The sequence below is a fragment of the Girardinichthys multiradiatus genome, chromosome 21 (assembly GCF_021462225.1).
Source record: "Girardinichthys multiradiatus isolate DD_20200921_A chromosome 21, DD_fGirMul_XY1, whole genome shotgun sequence".
NCBI lineage: Eukaryota > Metazoa > Chordata > Actinopteri > Cyprinodontiformes > Goodeidae > Girardinichthys > Girardinichthys multiradiatus.
Window position 1 is genome coordinate 1484358 of NC_061813.1, and position 17616 is coordinate 1501973.

General features: G+C 38.8%; 1 protein-coding gene across 1 annotated transcript in view; it reads right to left on the bottom strand.

Annotated features, from left to right (window-relative positions):
• Positions 1–223: 223 nt before the first annotated feature.
• Positions 224–17616, bottom strand: part of snx7 (sorting nexin 7) — a 55320-nt gene continuing 37927 nt past the window's right edge. The window contains exon 9 of the mRNA XM_047348927.1: positions 224–1032. Within this exon, the coding sequence (XP_047204883.1) occupies positions 952–1032 (81 nt within the window). The 3' untranslated portion in view covers positions 224–951. The remainder of the gene's footprint in view (positions 1033–17616) is intronic.

Sequence of the window (17616 nt, forward strand, 5' to 3'; positions counted from 1 at the left end):
TAATTACAGACACATTTTATCGATGCTGTTACTGTTGGAGGCACATCAGGAATCACTCGGTGGAAACACTGGAATGAAAAAACAAAAACAAAACGCAGCTAATAATACGGTGCACATCCTAGAGAAAAGTGCTCCAAGTCTCTTCAGCTACTAAACCTGGGAGGATAGTAGAGATGTTTCATTTCTTTTTACTGCATGAGTCTGCAAAGAGAAGCCAAAATTGTTTCAAGTGATGTCAATCTTTATTATTATGGTAAAATCATATTTTTGTCCTTTATTTGCCATTAATAATACAATTTGCACATAAAAAAAAAATATTGCAGTTTTCAATTAGAATTACATTGCTCATACATTATCTTGCATGTAAACTTTATTTTTCAACAAGCACAATACGGCGGACGATTAATGACATTTAATGGGGATCTATGATGAGAGAGAAAGCTGACCCATGTGTAGTGTACACTCCCTTTAGTTACTGATCTACAAAACAATTTACAAATACAAGAATTAGTTCCTACAGTTTATAAAGCACCAGTTCAGAGCATCACTGGCTTAACTGATGCATGACTGTCTGCTGATAAGCAACAGAATGAATGAGTGCCGCAATCTCACAACAGTTCTTTTAATGGCTCCACTGCAGTCATACTAAGAAACGATCAAACTGGTCACGAGAACATCTGTAACATGTTTCACAATGTATGTAGTTCCTGCACCATTACATCATGGAAAATCATCTGGCCATCTACATGTGTGGAATTAAGTCAACTAAGCTGTGTGGTAAGAGTAGGACTAGCCTCTTTGTTCAAAGAGAAAGAAAAGATTCACATGAATCTTGTATAAATGACGCACTTCTACCACTTTATTCACCAGAGGATGGGTCTTCAGTTTCAGCATGGACAGATCAGATGGTGGCCTTTGTATGGTCAGGAAGGAAGCAGGCAACCTCACACTTTAGGAAGCATCTTCCTCATTTCTTTGCTCCATTGACCCACCTCTCTGAGAAAGGAGGAAGGACTCCCACACAGCCAGGCACTGCAAGAAAGAGGGTCACTGTCATTATCATGAGTAGAAAGAAAGTCAAACACTTCAAAAATTCCTGCCAAGTAAAACTTTGGTCCAGCCTTCCTGTTTCTACATAATTTAAGAGAGAACTTAGCAGCCAGGTTCTGCTAATCAGATCCTCTGGATTCCTGCTCAACAGCAGGTGTTAGCTCCAGGATAGGTCAGACTTTCCAGGTGTAAGTTCACACAATGCCAAGGTGGAAGCTAGGGCTGCACAATATTAGAACATTTTCTGATGGCGATTATATTGGTAAATATTGTGATGATATTAGGTGTGATATCTGCCTATTTTCTTCTTTCCTCTCTTTCTCATCTGTGCCTCCATCATTCTGATTAACATGTAAAATGCAAGTTTATAACAATTAAAATACATTAGCCAACAGTTACTGGACTCCACACAGTCCTTGGTAATATAAATATTATGATGACAATATAATTGCGATATATTGTGCAGCCCAAGTAGAAGCACATTAGCAAAGACCTACAAGAAGCAAATATTCTGCGTAACAATCTGTTTGTACACAGTCTTTTAACCCTTCCCAATCCTTTTACACAGAGAAAGATTACTCACAATGGGGAAACATTTAAGAGCCCAATAACTACATCTTAGGAAGTTCAAGCCAGGACAACTGGAAAGCAAAATGGATCAAGTATGACTTCTTTAAAAGGGTTGCCCAGAGAAAGCCTCTTCTCTCCTTAGTGAAGCTGGTTTCTAGACACCAGCAGCAGATCAGTCAAGGACTGGGTCCGATAGGAGGAAAGTAAAGACTAGAAAGCATGTCTGCTTGGCTGTCCGTCCGTCTTAAACCCTTTACAAATGTTTTTCCCTTTACAAATGTTGATTATTTTGATGGTTTTGGGTCACTCAGTTACATAAAAACTAGAAAACATCCAAAGCACAACAAAGCAAAACCCAAACTTCTTCAAAGTTCTCCAAATGTAAAAAGAACTTAATGATTTATGAGATTCCTGTGAAAATGAGCACACAGTCAAAGCTTAATGTAACACATTACCAAAGCCAAAAGTAAAGGAGATCAGAAGGGAACATCACTTTTCAAAGAGTCTGATTAGTTATAAAGTCGGACCAGCACCACAAGGATCTGTACAGGAAGGCACTGAATGGCTTTAATACTTTCAAGTCAACTGATGAGGAAAATCAAATGTGTAAGTTGACTTGAATTATCCTGTAATTAAGTTTTATCACCAGGTTTCCCTCGGCTGTAATTCAGACATGACAAAAGTCTGAATAACAGTGGACCTTTGAAGGTCTATCTCAGCACTTCTTTCATTTTTCCTAAATTCTTTTTTCAAAGAAATTTTTTGCCGTCTCATCAACATGGCTGCAGAGCTTACGTGTGTGTGTGTGTGTGTGTGTGTGTAAAATGAAAGACTTGACAAAGCAAATCGCACTTTTATGACATAGAGGTAGTTATCTAGGAGGCAGAAAGCCATCCAGCCATGGAGTGAAAATGACAAGCACATACCAATAAACACAAATGCATCCAGAGGCCCTTTTGTGGAAACCTGGGTGCCACTGTGTCAGAGCACATCAATAAAACAGTCCGTTTCTTCAAGGTACTTGCACTTTTTTTGGAGAGAGCAATAAGTCAGTGCCGCGGCCCACCAACTCTCCATTTAACAGCCAATTTCTCTCAGCAGCAAAAACAGCATCTTGGCACAGCAAGAGGCAGCTGAAATCATGAAAGGAAATTCAGAAGCGGAAATGCCACAACTGAAGCTGAAGCAAAATAAAGATATGAGCTGTGGTGCAGGTCCACATATTAGACCTTTCAGGCTGATGCCAAATAAACACGAGAACCTCCAACATATGGAAGTTCTTGTCATCAAGTGTTCTGGACTTGACTCAAATGAGAAACAGAAAAAAACTTTATTGCCAAGTAGTGTTTTACCTGTACGAGGAATTTGCTTTGGTGGTAAGGTGCTACACATAGACAAACATACAGCTGACATAAATACATTTGGAAATACACTCATCAGCCACTTTATTAGGTACACCTTGCTAGTACCGGGTTGGACCCCTTTTGCCTTCAGAACTGCCTTAATCCTTGGTAGCATAGATTCAACAAGGTACTGGAAACATTCCTCAGAGAGTTTGGTCCATATTGACATGATAGCATCATACAGATGCTGCAGATTTGTCAGCTGCATCCATCATGCGAATCTACACCACATCCCAAAGGTGCTCTATTGTTTAGATGGCACCGTCTAAATTTATGCATAAATAGGTTTATTGTGGTAGGCAGAAGTACAAATTAATTTTCAACTTTCACTACTTGATGCTGCAAAAAGATGACAATAGGCCAAGTATCCATAGTTTTTGTGTCAGACCACCAGGTGCTACAAAGGTGGGCTATACTTTCATTTTTCTGAACGAAATGATTTTGTTTATAACTAATCTATTTGCTTTTTATCTTCATTTTTTCCTTCATAAGCTGTTACACAGCAAGACTGCAATGTCGTTTATTTTTGTCTTCTTTGTATAAAATAATAATGGAAATAACAATGTACAAATATGATTATGTGTTGTCAAATGAAGAAGGTGAAAGAAAGAAAAATGCTGATTTCACTACCCAAGTTTGTGATTTCTTGTTCGTGTTAATTTGTTGTACTGGGATGACTGTATGATCAAATTATTTTCAGGCATTGTCGGTCACAATACTCATGATTTCTCTGGGATGGTTGATGAAGAGTCGTCCCACTATATTGCCTGATGATGTGAGCGATAACCCTAAACCTTTATTTTTCTCCGAGGTGAAGAAGGCCTGAAAAGGTGGCTGGGACCAGCCTGACAAATGGGTCCATTGACTCATTATTACTTAGAACATAAGATCTCTGGGGTTCAGGAACAATAGGAATCGAAAGATTGTGTTTGAGGGTTGAAAACGTGTGGTTGAGAAGAAGGTGACAGGAATGAATGAACGCCCAAGGTATGAATGATGAATGATGTGGGCCACATGAGTGAAAGGTTCATGGATCAAATGGTATGTTTTAGTTTCTGTGAGCTCATTTTTGTTCTGGGTTTTGATTCATAGTTGTGTTCAGACAACTAATGAACGTTTTAGAGTTCACCAAGTTTTGTTTTTCTCTAATGTCAGTGTTCCCTAGATGTGTTCAGATGCTCGTAAGTTGGAACAATGTTCTGGGTTTTAGTTTCAGAGGGTGAAAACTTAAATTTCTTATGAATTTTCTTGAGGTGAAATTGGATCTAAATTCTCTTTGGAATGGGAACAGAACCAAATAGAACCTGTCATTCTGCCATAGGGTTCTGGTTGAATAATTTGATGGTAAAAGATTTGGCAACAAACTTCTTTAAGAGGGGAGGCTGAAGCCGGCATGTGTTGTGTGTCTTAAATGTTTGTCTAAATTTCTGTTTCAATGTTTGTCTGACTAACCTTTAGACTTCAGAGAAAACATAAAGAAATAATAATAATCATAGGATGGGAAAATGGAAATGGATTTATTGGGGACAAAATGACTGTTTATAGTGATCAAATGTTTAACAGGAATGAATAACTAAATAATGATATGATTAAGGTTGTACAGAATATGCAAATTACTTTATCTAGTATTGAGGGTAGAGGTTACGGGGAAGGACCCTAAAGGTCTAATTTAGGTAGATATAATTAAATTATCAATGTGTTTGAAAAGTAGGTTGTCCAAAACACTGGACACCTTCATGGTAAATGATGTGAATACTTTGTTCTGGGGATGATTTCAAAACATTTTATGGAACAAATCTAACTTTGGCTACTAGTTAACGGACAATAAAGTAGCAACTAACTGGGTTACGATATAAATGTGATTTTTGGGTTAAAGGTGAGAAGATGACTCTATTATATTATCTACATATAAGATTCTCATGAAAACAGATACTGGAGCATTTCCTGTTCCCAACAAGCCCTAAAGGAAACTGTTATTGATTTTATGGATTCTGACAACAGAGTGAAAGGATGTAGAGATGCTTGACACTTTCACCTGGTCGGCTGAGAGAGATAATCACACAATCAAAAAACGATTAGCTAAAGTTATACAAAAATGAAGTGTCTGGATGCGCTGCCCTTGGTGATGTTTTACATAAGATCATCACCCACTGAGCTCATGGGTTTAACTCCCCATCAGCCGCTGACAGGAAGAACCATACCCTGACCTTTCACCTCCTCTCTTCAGTCGGGGTGTGAACCCAGTATGGATTCACAGAGAGAACAACTGACATGTTCAAAGATTTTAATCTGCTGTAAAGTTTTTGTCTCATAACACACAGGAGGCCCTAACAAAAGAACCAACAGGGGAGACGCCGGAGCACATTGAGTCTGGGGAGTGGATATACAGAAGGGTGTTCCACAGATCTTGGGAAGACCCAAGGTGGATTGGACCCTTTCAAGTGGTGAGCTCCACCACACACAGTGTGAAGGTCTGGTTGGATGACAGCATGACTAAGGTGAGCAAATTTTAGCACAAATCATATTGCAGCAAGGGAGAGACGTCCTCTGAAGGAAACCTCAGAGAAATCAAAAAAGGAAGAACGTACGAATAGGTTCGATTCGATATCTTTTGACTTAACATTTCATTTCCAGTTAACACATCAAAAATGTGCTTGTGAAACTAAATTTATTTATTCCAGTAACCATAACGTCAAACGGTAAGATTAACTCATCTTTTTGCTTTCAACTAACAAAATACTATTATGTGGAATCTGTGTCATAAATGTTTGAGTGGGCTGGGTTACTTCAACAGAGGGAACGTGATAAAGAAATAAACTGTTAAAATTATATTTGTTGGGTTAAAGCTTGAAGGAATCCTGGTAAATTTGAAAGGAGGTCACAAAATCAAAAATCACAGAGAGAAGGATTTCTAACGTAAAACTGTGAATAATTAACAAACAAATGTCTACTTCTGTGAATGTGGGAAATTGTGGAATAATTTGCATGAAGAGTTAAAGGAGTGTTCAATTATTTAATCAATTCAAATAACTTCATGAATAAAAATTATAACTTCCTATTTGCTTCTGAGTTATTTATTTATAGATGATGTTGGTTACAACTTAGTAGGAGGAGGAGGACCAGACGACTGCAATAGGTAATTGAACAGGGTTTACGATTCAGGGTCTTCTATATACTGATACACATTGTGCTGCTCATTTCCACTATGCTTCTAGTTTTTTTTTTTTTTTTGTTGTTTTAATTTTTCAACAGGGCATTATCATCTATTTGTGATGTTTTAATCATTTAAATTTCAGACACACATCACAGGTCTGTTCTATGGGAAACAGAGGGGGTCCACACACTGAGGGCTGCAGGCAGTTACCAGAGAAATGGCACTCCATTTGGGGCGCCGGAGTTACGCGACGGACGGAAGGAACTGCCGCCAATATTCTAGCTTAGGACCATATGCACTAGACACATTGATTGATGTGAGGTGGGTTCTTCCCACCTCAACAGGGGGATTGTTATGGATGTATGATTCTGTGGCCTTTTCTAATTATCTCTTTGCTGCCCTAATTAAATATATCAGCCCTTGTTGCTTATCTGGCGCACCGCTCACTGCTACAGCTTACACAACATCCTTAGGGGCATGACTACAACCATGGGCTTCATTAAAGGGGGTCCGGGAGTGCCAACCGCCTGTCAGATGCCAATAGTTAAAGGGTCGGGCCCCTCAAATCAAGGGTGTAAGAAAGAGGGGGCCGTGATCAGGCTCACTGGATTGACAGAGGATAACCCATAAGTGATTTTTAGGGGGGGAGCCCGCCATCTGACCCGTTATCCTTCACACTGATTTCTATGACTTAATGAATAATGTTGATATTAAAGGAATCAGAATATTTGATTTAATGGTATGAATGCTGTACCAGATAAGTTAATGATAGATTGATTAAATGAAATTAGTTAAGCACCTGTCATGAATGAAAGTATTAATAGAACCTCGCAGGTTATTTTTTAGTTATGTGTTCACCTCTATAGGTTGATTTTTAGGACATGTTAAGTCATAAATGGAGGCTGCTTTAAATACGTTTTCTAATTGTGTTAAACAGGTACATTGTTTTGTAATGATGAAATATTTTTGGCTAAGATTCATTTGATTAAGCCACTATGTGGCCTGCTTTAATGATAATGATAATAGTAGTTGATGATTACCTACGATTGGGCGTAATCGGCCCGGTATGAACATATGATTTTATATTCCATTTTAAGACTGGGGGTGGGTACCCAGTTGCAGGTGGTCCACTACCCAGTGCCAAGGGGGTTAACTGATCTAAATTAGTGAGGTGCCTTTAAATGACACCTCATCAGGGGGGTTGTTAGGAATAACCTTTATTAATATTGCTCATAGCTATTTTTACCTTTTATACAATAGTGAAGTAAAGTATAAGTTCTAATGTTTCCCTTTTGTTAAAATAGGATAAGAAGCTCGTAGACACACAGTACAAGGACAAATGGCCCAAGGTTTGTCATAAATGACCTGAAACTGGGCCACTGGGTTTGATAGTAGATGAAGTATGGACACCCGCTACTACACAATCTAACAGAGAGACACCACAATGGTGACACATAGTCTACTGATAATCACTGAGGGAGGGAAAATCCATTGCATTGGAGTGCCAAATATAAAACTACATGTGACCTTCTATCGAGGCTCTTCGTCATCCTCTAACAGACGGCGACGGTCCGAGACGGGAGCCTCAGCGCTAATCTCTGTAATCATTCCTCTGCCTTAATTTAGATTAAAGGAGCTAAAAGTTAGAAACTGGTTGAGAGTCGTTCCTTTAAGAGTCTTTAGATAGAGTAGTGACTGTTTCCGGGGTTCCAAAAGGACCGGAGGAGCTCCGAGGCGTCTGACCGCCAACAGGGTGCGGTAGCTCGGATACAAGCGAGGAAAACTCCCTCTGTGAATAAAACAATTTACAGTTTATGGGAAATGATTCCAGGTCAGGACTACATGTCTTCTCACTGGAACAATTGTTTGTTTTTACAGATTGGACTATGATGCATGTTCTCATCAGGTTTTAGATTTTCATCTTCAAGCTCCAATTAGGTAAAAAAAGGATAATTACCTTCAAAACGATCCACAGTGAGAAACAACAAAGCTGCACAGTCTGGTCAAATAGGTCTTCATTGGGAGCATATGCCCGCTCCTGTTGATATTCAAGTCACTCAGCAGTATATCCATATTATATGGGAATAACTGCCAACCAGACAGCTGAAGCTATGACTGTCTGGCTTTTAAGTGTTAGAATAAATTCAAAACCCCTAAAAATATCCCAAGACATCAGTTCTAAAGTCTTTGTACGACAAATAATATTTCTCTTGAATATTTTTTCTGAATTCATTTTTGGCAAATATGATTCAGCCAAACAAAAACAAATGCTTATCAAAGGAGGAGCAGTTTCCACTCTTCCTAACAGAGTTGTTTAATTCAGCCACACTTGAGAGTATAAAAGGCCTGTTTAAGTTTATGACACACCATTTAAATCAAATTCAAGTCCTGACTTTGACTTGGCCACCCCAAAACCTTCATTTTTGTTTTTATGAGCCACTCTAGACCACACTTGCTCGTGTGGTCCAGACCACTGCCCTACTCCAAAGCCCAAATGTGTTCGGACAAACAGACATCCTCATATAGATACATCTTTAAACACAAGGCTAACAATATGTTTGTTTGTGTGTGTGTGCGTATATAAATAAATGAACATATCTTTATATTGAAACAGCTCTCTACTGAATCATTATACTTTGTTATGCCTTGATAGAATCAGTCAGTCATTTTCTACCGCTTATTCCATAGTGGGTCGCGGGGGAGCTGGTGCCTATCTCCAGCAGTCTATGGGCGAGAGGCGGGGTCACCCTGGACAGGTCGCCAGTCCATCGTAGGGCAACACACAAACAACCATGCACACACTCATTCATACACCTAAGGGCAATTTTAGAGTTACCAATTAACCTAACAGGCATGTCTTTGGACTGTGGGAGGAAGCCGGAGTACCCGGTGAGAACCCACGCATGCACGGGGAGAACATGCAAACTCCATGCAGAAAGACCCCAGGCCGGGAATCGAACCCAGGACCTTCTTGCTGCAAGGCAACAGTGCTACCAACTGCACCACCGTGCAGCCTTGATAGAATATTACATTTTATTATTTTCTCAAAAATAAAAATGTATCTACTCTCTTTGGTTTCTTTAGACAGATTGTTCCACAGATTTATTTCATAAACAGAACTACAATGTTCCACTTGTTTAGTTCTTTACGTTTTTTACAAATCTCTGATCCTCTCAAATTATAAATTCTATCTCTTTTAATAAATCTTTTTTGCACACGTGCTGGTAATATACTGTTATGTATTTTAAACATTACTAGCAGAATATAATAGTCCACCAAGTCGTGACATTTCATTAAATTTAATTTGAAGAACGATTTTTTTGGATCTCTGTAGCATTTTTGGCTTATAGTTCTAACAGCTCTTTTTTACAAAAGAAAAGTAGAATTTGTATACATTTTACAGGCATTCCCTCAAACTTCTACACAAAAGGACAAATAAGGAATGATCAATGAATTCTACAGGTCCTTCTCAAAATATTAGCATATTGTGTTAAAGTTCATTATTTTCCATAATGTAATGATGAAAATTTAACATTCATATATTTTAGATTCATTGCACACTAACTGAAATATTTCAGGTCTTTTATTGTCTTAATACGGATGATTTTGGCATACAGCTCATGAAAACCCAAAATTCCTATCTCACAAAATTAGCATATTTCATCCGACCAATAAAAGAAAAGTGTTTTTAATACAAAAAACGTCAACCTTCAAATAATCATGTACAGTTATGCACTCAATACTTGGTCGGGAATCCTTTGGCAGAAATGACGGCTTCAATGCGGCGTGGCATGGAGGCAATCAGCCTGTGGCACTGCTGAGGTCTTATGGAGGCCCAGGATGCTTCGATAGCAGCCTTTAGCTCATCTAGAGTGTTGGGTCTTGAGTCTCTCAACGTTCTCTTCACAATATCCCACAGATTCTCTATGGGGTTCAGGTCAGGAGAGTTGGCAGGCCAATTGAGCACAGTGATACCATGGTCAGTAAACCATTTACCAGTGGTTTTGGCACTGTGAGCAGGTGCCAGGTCATGCTGAAAAATGAAATCTTCATCTCCATAAAGCTTTTCAGCAGATGGAAGCATGAAGTGCTCCAAAATCTCCTGATAGCTAGCTGCATTGACCCTGCCCTTGATAAAACACAGTGGACCAACACCAGCAGCTGACACGGCACCCCAGACCATCACTGACTGTGGGTACTTGACACTGGACTTCTGGCATTTTGGCATTTCCTTCTCCCCAGTCTTCCTCCAGACTCTGGCACCTTGATTTCCGAATGACATGCAGAATTTGCTTTCATCCGAAAAAAGTACTTTGGACCACTGAGCAACAGTCCAGTGCTGCTTCTCTGTAGCCCAGGACTGGGGAATGTGGCATCTGTAGCCCATTTCCAGCACACGCCTGTGCACGGTGGCTCTGGATGTTTCTACTCCAGACTCAGTCCACTGCTTCCGCAGGTCCCCCAAGGTCTGGAATCGGCCCTTCTCCACAATCTTCCTCAGGGTCCGGTCACCTCTTCTCGTTGTGCAGCGTTTTCTGCCACACTTTTTCCTTCCCACAGACTTCCCACTGAGGTGCCTTGATACAGCACTCTGGGAACAGCCTATTCGTTCAGAAATTTCTTTCTGTGTCTTACCCTCTTGCTTGAGGGTGTCAATAGTGGCCTTCTGGACAGCAGTCAGGTCGGCAGTCTTACCCATGATTGGGGTTTTGAGTGATGAACCAGGCTGGGAGTTTTAAAGGCCTCAGGAATCTTTTGCAGGTGTTTAGAGTTAACTCGTTGATTCAGATGATTAGGTTCATAGCTCGTTTAGAGACCCTTTTAATGATATGCTAATTTTGTGAGATAGGAATTTTGGGTTTTCATGAGCTGTATGCCAAAATCATCCGTATTAAGACAATGAAAGACCTGAAATATTTCAGTTAGTGTGCAATGAATCTAAAATATATGAATGTTAAATTTTCATCATGACATTATGGAAAATAATGAACTTTATCACAATATGCTAATTTTTTGAGAAGGACCTGTATGTTTTCACCAAGAGTAACACCCACGTATTTGATCTCTCTCACACGCTTAATCACAGCCCCAATCACTCTATAGCTAAATATCATGTAATTAGATTTTTGAACATTCATTGATAATTTATTTACATTCAACCATGATTTTATGCTACTCAAATCCTTTTTAACTACATCCAACACATCTGTCACATTTTCACCAGAATAGAAAAAAGTGGTGTCATCTGCAAAGAGATTACTTTGAAGATGTCTAGGTACATGAACTAGATCATTGATATATACATAAAAAAAGTATACAAAAACATATTCGTCTTGGATCATTTTTTATCCCATTGTTTATTATACCCCACTGAGTCTTCATGTTATTTTTCTTTTTACTTAATAACTGACTGTAAAAGTATTTTTTACGTTTTCTTTCAGCCTCTTTTGTTCTTATTTTTAAGAAACGTTTATCTAAATATTTTTTCTTCCTAAAGGCATTTCTTTTTCTTTTTTTTTTTTTGGCACTAGAGGCCTCTATTTTCAGTAGGCAGACAGGGAATAGAGGCAGAAAGAGGGGGAAGGACCTGGGACTCGAATCCAGGACGGCCTCTTCGAGGACTGTAGCCTCTATATAACCCCTACACCACCAGCATAGCGCCCTCAGGAATGTCCTAATCCTTTTGTCATCCATGGTTTGTCAATAACATTCTTTGGCGAAAAACAGCACAAGTCGCAATTTTTGTCACACAGTCCTTGCAGTATTATTATGAAAGAGTCATATGCCTGGTTTACATCATGTACATATATTGCATCCCAGTTTTGTTTTCTCAAGTCATCTTTCAACGTTTCTAAGGCTTTAACAAATAACCTTCTCCAGATGTACTGTATATATTTTTGTATAAAGGGGCAATTACCTTCTCACATAGGGCCAGGTTAGGTCATCTGAAAACATATAAAATCATTTGAAAACAGCTGCTTTTGATTTACTCAGGTTATTGGAGTCTGATATTAACATTTCTTTCCTGATTTGAAGTATTTTAGTAGGACAAAAAGCCAAAAACAGAGGCACTTTGTAAGGGGGCAAACACTCATAGCCCTGGATTATGCTTTCTTCCTCACGCTACCACTCTGAACTCTTTTCTGGCCTGAACTCTTTCTAGATGGAATAAAAACGCTTCCAGGAGCTGGCATCTTATTTGATTCTTCAATGTCATATCTCTGTGCTCCACAATCTTAAATCATTTACAGGCCTTGGGGCAAAAATGGCCCTCACCAACACCCATATGATACTTTCCCACAATTAACAGTGTGAGCTTAGCCTGTCTGAAGACATTTCAAAAAACATTTAAGCTATTTTCACACCAAGATAAATTTTTATAGCTATATTTGTGTACATGTTTCCAGTAAAGCATGGATGCAAATAGATTCTCTTAGCAAAGCTTTAGAGTCCTTCACTACTGAAGGTAGCAACTACTGAAAGCTTTACTCTGTGGAACTCATTTTGCCTAACAATACTATTGTGTATTATTAGTTCTGCTGAGCCAATATGTCCTACATAGGAATTGTTCTGATTTACACATGGTGCTACTTCTCTTCTCTGCCTCCTTTCCCCATCTTACAGCTCTCAGACTCCATACGTTTTAAACAACATTTTGGTTCATTTTGCTTTTAAAACCCCATTTCTTATCAGCATAAGACATGTTGACTCCTCCCAACAAAGAAGGTCTACATAAAACAGGGAAGCTGTGTGACACCAAGAACAAACATGATGTCATTTGTTTGACAAAACCAAGCCAAGACGCAGAGGATAAAAATAGCTTTCTCAATGGAATCCTATGTTTATGAGTAGGACTTTGTTTGTGACTATATTTATGTAGAGAAATTAGGCGCTTTTTTGTAAAGTGCCAAATATTTGTGAATTTTGATATATATATAGCTTTTTTTTAGGTTCTACTGCAGAATCTTCCCTTGGCAGATGGACGTTTCTAGCCAGCATCAACAGTCAGACAGATGGCCTCATGTTTGGGTCTATAACACTTAAGTGCACATGCTAATCAATGCTTTAAGATTCTTTTCAGGCGTTTCTGTTTACATGCCAGGTTAGGTTTTTGCCATATGTTGCATCATTTTGGTGCCTTGAGAACTTTCCAGTCTGACACCTTGCTACCATGTTAATCAGCAGCACCCTCCCTTTACTCTCTAGTTGTGCTTTGACTGCAGGAACAGTTTCCAGGAACCAGGGTAGATTCCTCTTTTATCCCGTCTTTTCCACTCAAGCAACCAATACCAGATCGATTTTTCTAGACAGAAATCTACCCCAGGAATGACCCTGGTAGGGTAGTAGAACTTGTAATTGCTTTGCAGAAGAATAGTGCTAAAATATTTCTTACTGGTTGAAACTTTCCAACAGTACGTGTCAGGCATCTCCAGGCTTAAATTCTTTGATTTTATCTTTTTAAATTTTACAACCCATGTATTTTCATTTGCAAATCCAGTTTACCTATGTTGAATACAACTATGTTATACATTGTTTATATCTAATCAGCAAACCTTAGAGAAAATACTAAATGAACAATTAACTTTCTGTCTGGAGGTAGAAAGAGTGATGCACATGTCAAAGTCACTTTTTAGGAATTCAAAGCAGAGTGCTAGAATACTTTACAGTGTTTATGTTCTGAGATATAGATGAAAAAGTGTGAATCATCAACCATTTTAAGGTTGAAAAATACAAGGCAGACTGTCACAGCAGCTACATGCATCTTTAATCCAGCTTCTTAGTATATAGCTTACTAGATGGTGATTTTTGTCTGTTCTAGAGGGTAACTGATGTAAAATAATCCCAACATCTGACTGTCAGGATGGATTCCTGACCAGAGATCTCTTCTCCTTTCTTTTCCTTTCGTCTGCTTTAAACTAAAGTTGAAACTAATTTTGCTGGTGCAGAGATCTGTGTTGTTACAATTACACAAAGTTTAACTTAGCTTTGCAGTCAATTTACATATCTTATAGAGAGTAATTGCTGTGATGGAATCACAGGTTATAGTTTTATTGTTCTCTTCCATACATTCTGGGAGTGTCAGCCAGTTTTATAAAAATTTCCAAAGTAGCAACATGTTCTGAAGTAACAGTAGTGATCCCACTTTACCTGTCCTGTTTTGGACCTCACAATGGAAACACATAAACAGGAAATAGAGATTTCCAGAAAATTGCATTTCTGGGGAACCGTCACCAGGCGTTTAGTGAAAGCGTGGCTTTGTTCCTTATTTAATTGTGTTGCAGTGAAGGAACGTTTAAAGGAACAGCTCATTTTTAAGGTTGTTATGCAGAATAAATGCCTTTTCTGCAGTAGATAATTTTATTAGCTTTTTGGTTTGTTGAAAAAGAGCAACAATAACCAGTCAGAGCAGGAACAAGATAGAAGTTCCAAACATCTGCTATGTTAAAATAAATCCAATCTAAAAAAACAGGTTACATCAGTTCATGAATATATTGTACACATTAAACTGGTGTCATACTTGCATTAGACACTTATTTACATAGAAAGCTTGTTTATAAGAACCATAGTAATAGTTTGCAGTCTGTAACAATATTCCCTGCCATTCAAAACACCTTTTGTCAAACAGTAACCTCTGGTGTTTAAAGCAGTCCTGCACAGACACACACCAGATGGTTCAGTTTAGAGTTACTTTAAGTTTATTAAACTCTGCTTTGGTGTTGGCCCCTTTCTGACTAACTGTTAGCTCCAAAGCCACTAAAGTGAAGATGCTAAAGGAGCGGCAAACTGCAGGTAGGAAATGTACTGGACATGACTCAACTTCTAATAAACTGAGTTATCCCAGAAGTACATGTTGCATCAAATCTTTTTCAGCCAAGTCATATTTTTGATATTTCTTTTTCAGTCGCTGTGATAAAGAAAATTTAAATGTATTTTGTCCTTCTGAGGTGATGATCCATCTGACCTAACAATGGCTTCCACCTTCCTTCCTGTTCCCTCCTGTTGGTCATCCTGACTGCATTTACAAGCTAAAGGGGAAATGTTTATCACAGAGGAGTCGAGATGTCTGCGTGAATATTAGGTTGATTCTCACCTCTGCTCTTCCTAGAGGGGGTGCCAGGCCACATGGGGTTTTTGCTAAGCTGATATAAGGAAGTGTCTCATCAGATTTGGTCTCGGCTCTGCTCAGTAATACGTCTGATACTGCAAGACCCATCTCCCTTATAAGGCCAAATTAATAAAGCTGATTGAATGGTCATCATCGTTCTCTTTCTTTAGAAAATACATTTTTTCTTCAACTATCACCACAAAACATATTTCTGACTTTTTTTCTTTTTCTTTAGATCTTGAAAACAGGCAATTACTAATTTAACTCACAAAATCCAACGGCTTCCTTTCTGCATAGATTAGTTGCCCCTTTACTCAGCAATCAAGAAGTAGTTTTTCTCTACCCATAATAGCCTTTCTGCAGGCCTCGATGCCAAGTACCCGTTGAACAGCAACAAATCAGATTGTTATCCATGTAAAAAAAAAAGACGTAGGACTAAGTGGTAAATCCAAAGGGAAGATTAGAGATTGGGCTTTGGTATCATTCCTTCCCCCATCCTTCTAAGTGCCATTACTTAACTCCGGTAAACACATTAGAACTAATGAATAACTTCAGCAGGGTGTCTTTATGGATATTAGAGTTTTAAAGTGTGAGCTAGCAGCTTACAGTGAGCTGCTGTTACTGAAGGTTGTGGTAGTATTTAAGGCATTAATTAAAAAATAGGGGTTTGTACTGCCTAACTCTTCCTAACCGTGGCTGGAAACAAGCAGGTGGATCAGGTATGAGACCTTGCAGTTTGAAATTCCCTAAAAAACGCAGACAACTTCTTTAGCATGAACACAGCATTTTTTTTTTTTGTAGGATTTCTTTGGAAAGCAAACGATCATTAACTCATAGCTAGTCACACTGAAACCCTTTTTACCTGGTGAGGGAGTCAACCATCCACTACATACATATAGTCAGATCTGTTAATATGGGAAGACCATCATTTGTGTTTTTAAGAGAGAATAACTGAATCTCACTGGCTTTAAAACAGCTTACACAAGACAAAAAAAATCTGAACCTAAGAATGAGAAATAAAAGTGAGGTGCTGCTGCCCTCTGCTGGTAGAGATGGAGCCTCAAGGACCAAAACACACTGAAAGCATACTGAAGCATATTTCTATGATTGAAACCATAATGGTAGAACTGGTTGGTACAGTATAAAATTGATTGCTGTATTATTTACATGCTGCACTGTTAACTGCCCCGTCTAGCTTACTATTGCTTAGTTTCTCCCCATCTCTGATGCATTCCTATCTCTTGTAATACTTAAGTCCTTGCATTACAGATTGGGAACACATGAGATACATGTCAACACATCGGCGGCCATTCTTTCTCCTCCCTATCGCAGGCAACACCACACTGCTGTAGGGTCTTGCGGTGTGGAATGATGAGCCCCCACTGGAGGATCCGGTTACCCTGTTACTCTCCCTGCACCTCTTGGTGTACCTACCTCTGTGTCTGTCAGTGTGGGCCTTCAGGGACCTATCCTGTGCTGCTCTTAGTGGCTGACGTTTGTCACTGTTCTAACAATTTTACTCTTATAGGTAACAAATTCACACAGGCATCTACCCAAAGCACGCACGCACACACACACTCACACTCACCCACACACACAAGCACACACGCACACTCACACACATCCATGTTTTACTATCTTTATGAGGACTTTTCGGTTACTTCAATTAACTTCCATTCATTTTCCTTGATTTTTAGTGCTTAACCCTGACCCTCACACTAACCCTAACCCTAACAATAACTCAATTCATACCCTAGTCCTAAACCTAACCCCTGTCCCAAGAACAGAATTTGAAAAAGTGAGGACCAGGAAAATGTCCTCACTTTGCAATAAAAATCTGAAAAATGGTTCTCTCAGCGACAAGAACACACACACACACTGTGGCTGAAGATCATACAATTACAAAGCTCCCATTTCCTTGATGAGGCCATGATTTAATAAATCAGTCACACAATAGAGATACCATCTCCTATTACCCTTTCAGATGTGCAAAGCTGTCCTGGAACATGCAGGCTGCCAGCTTCTCTGTATGGCACCGCTAAAATACCGACAGCACATGTGGGGAAGAAACTGACAATTATTTTAAATTTAAATCTGGCAGGGGTATGAATAATTTAGGGCTTAACTATATGTCACTATATGAGGAAGATGTTTTAAAATGATTTATCATGGTTTGTTTATACTACAGAAACCTGTTACTATAGAGAGATGTGTACACCTTAGAAAGTTAGTCTACATGGGAATATTATTATTAAGCAATCCACACTAATAAATGTTAATAAGTGGAATGTTGTAGGAATGCATTTTACTTAGAGAAGATGATGGCAGAACAA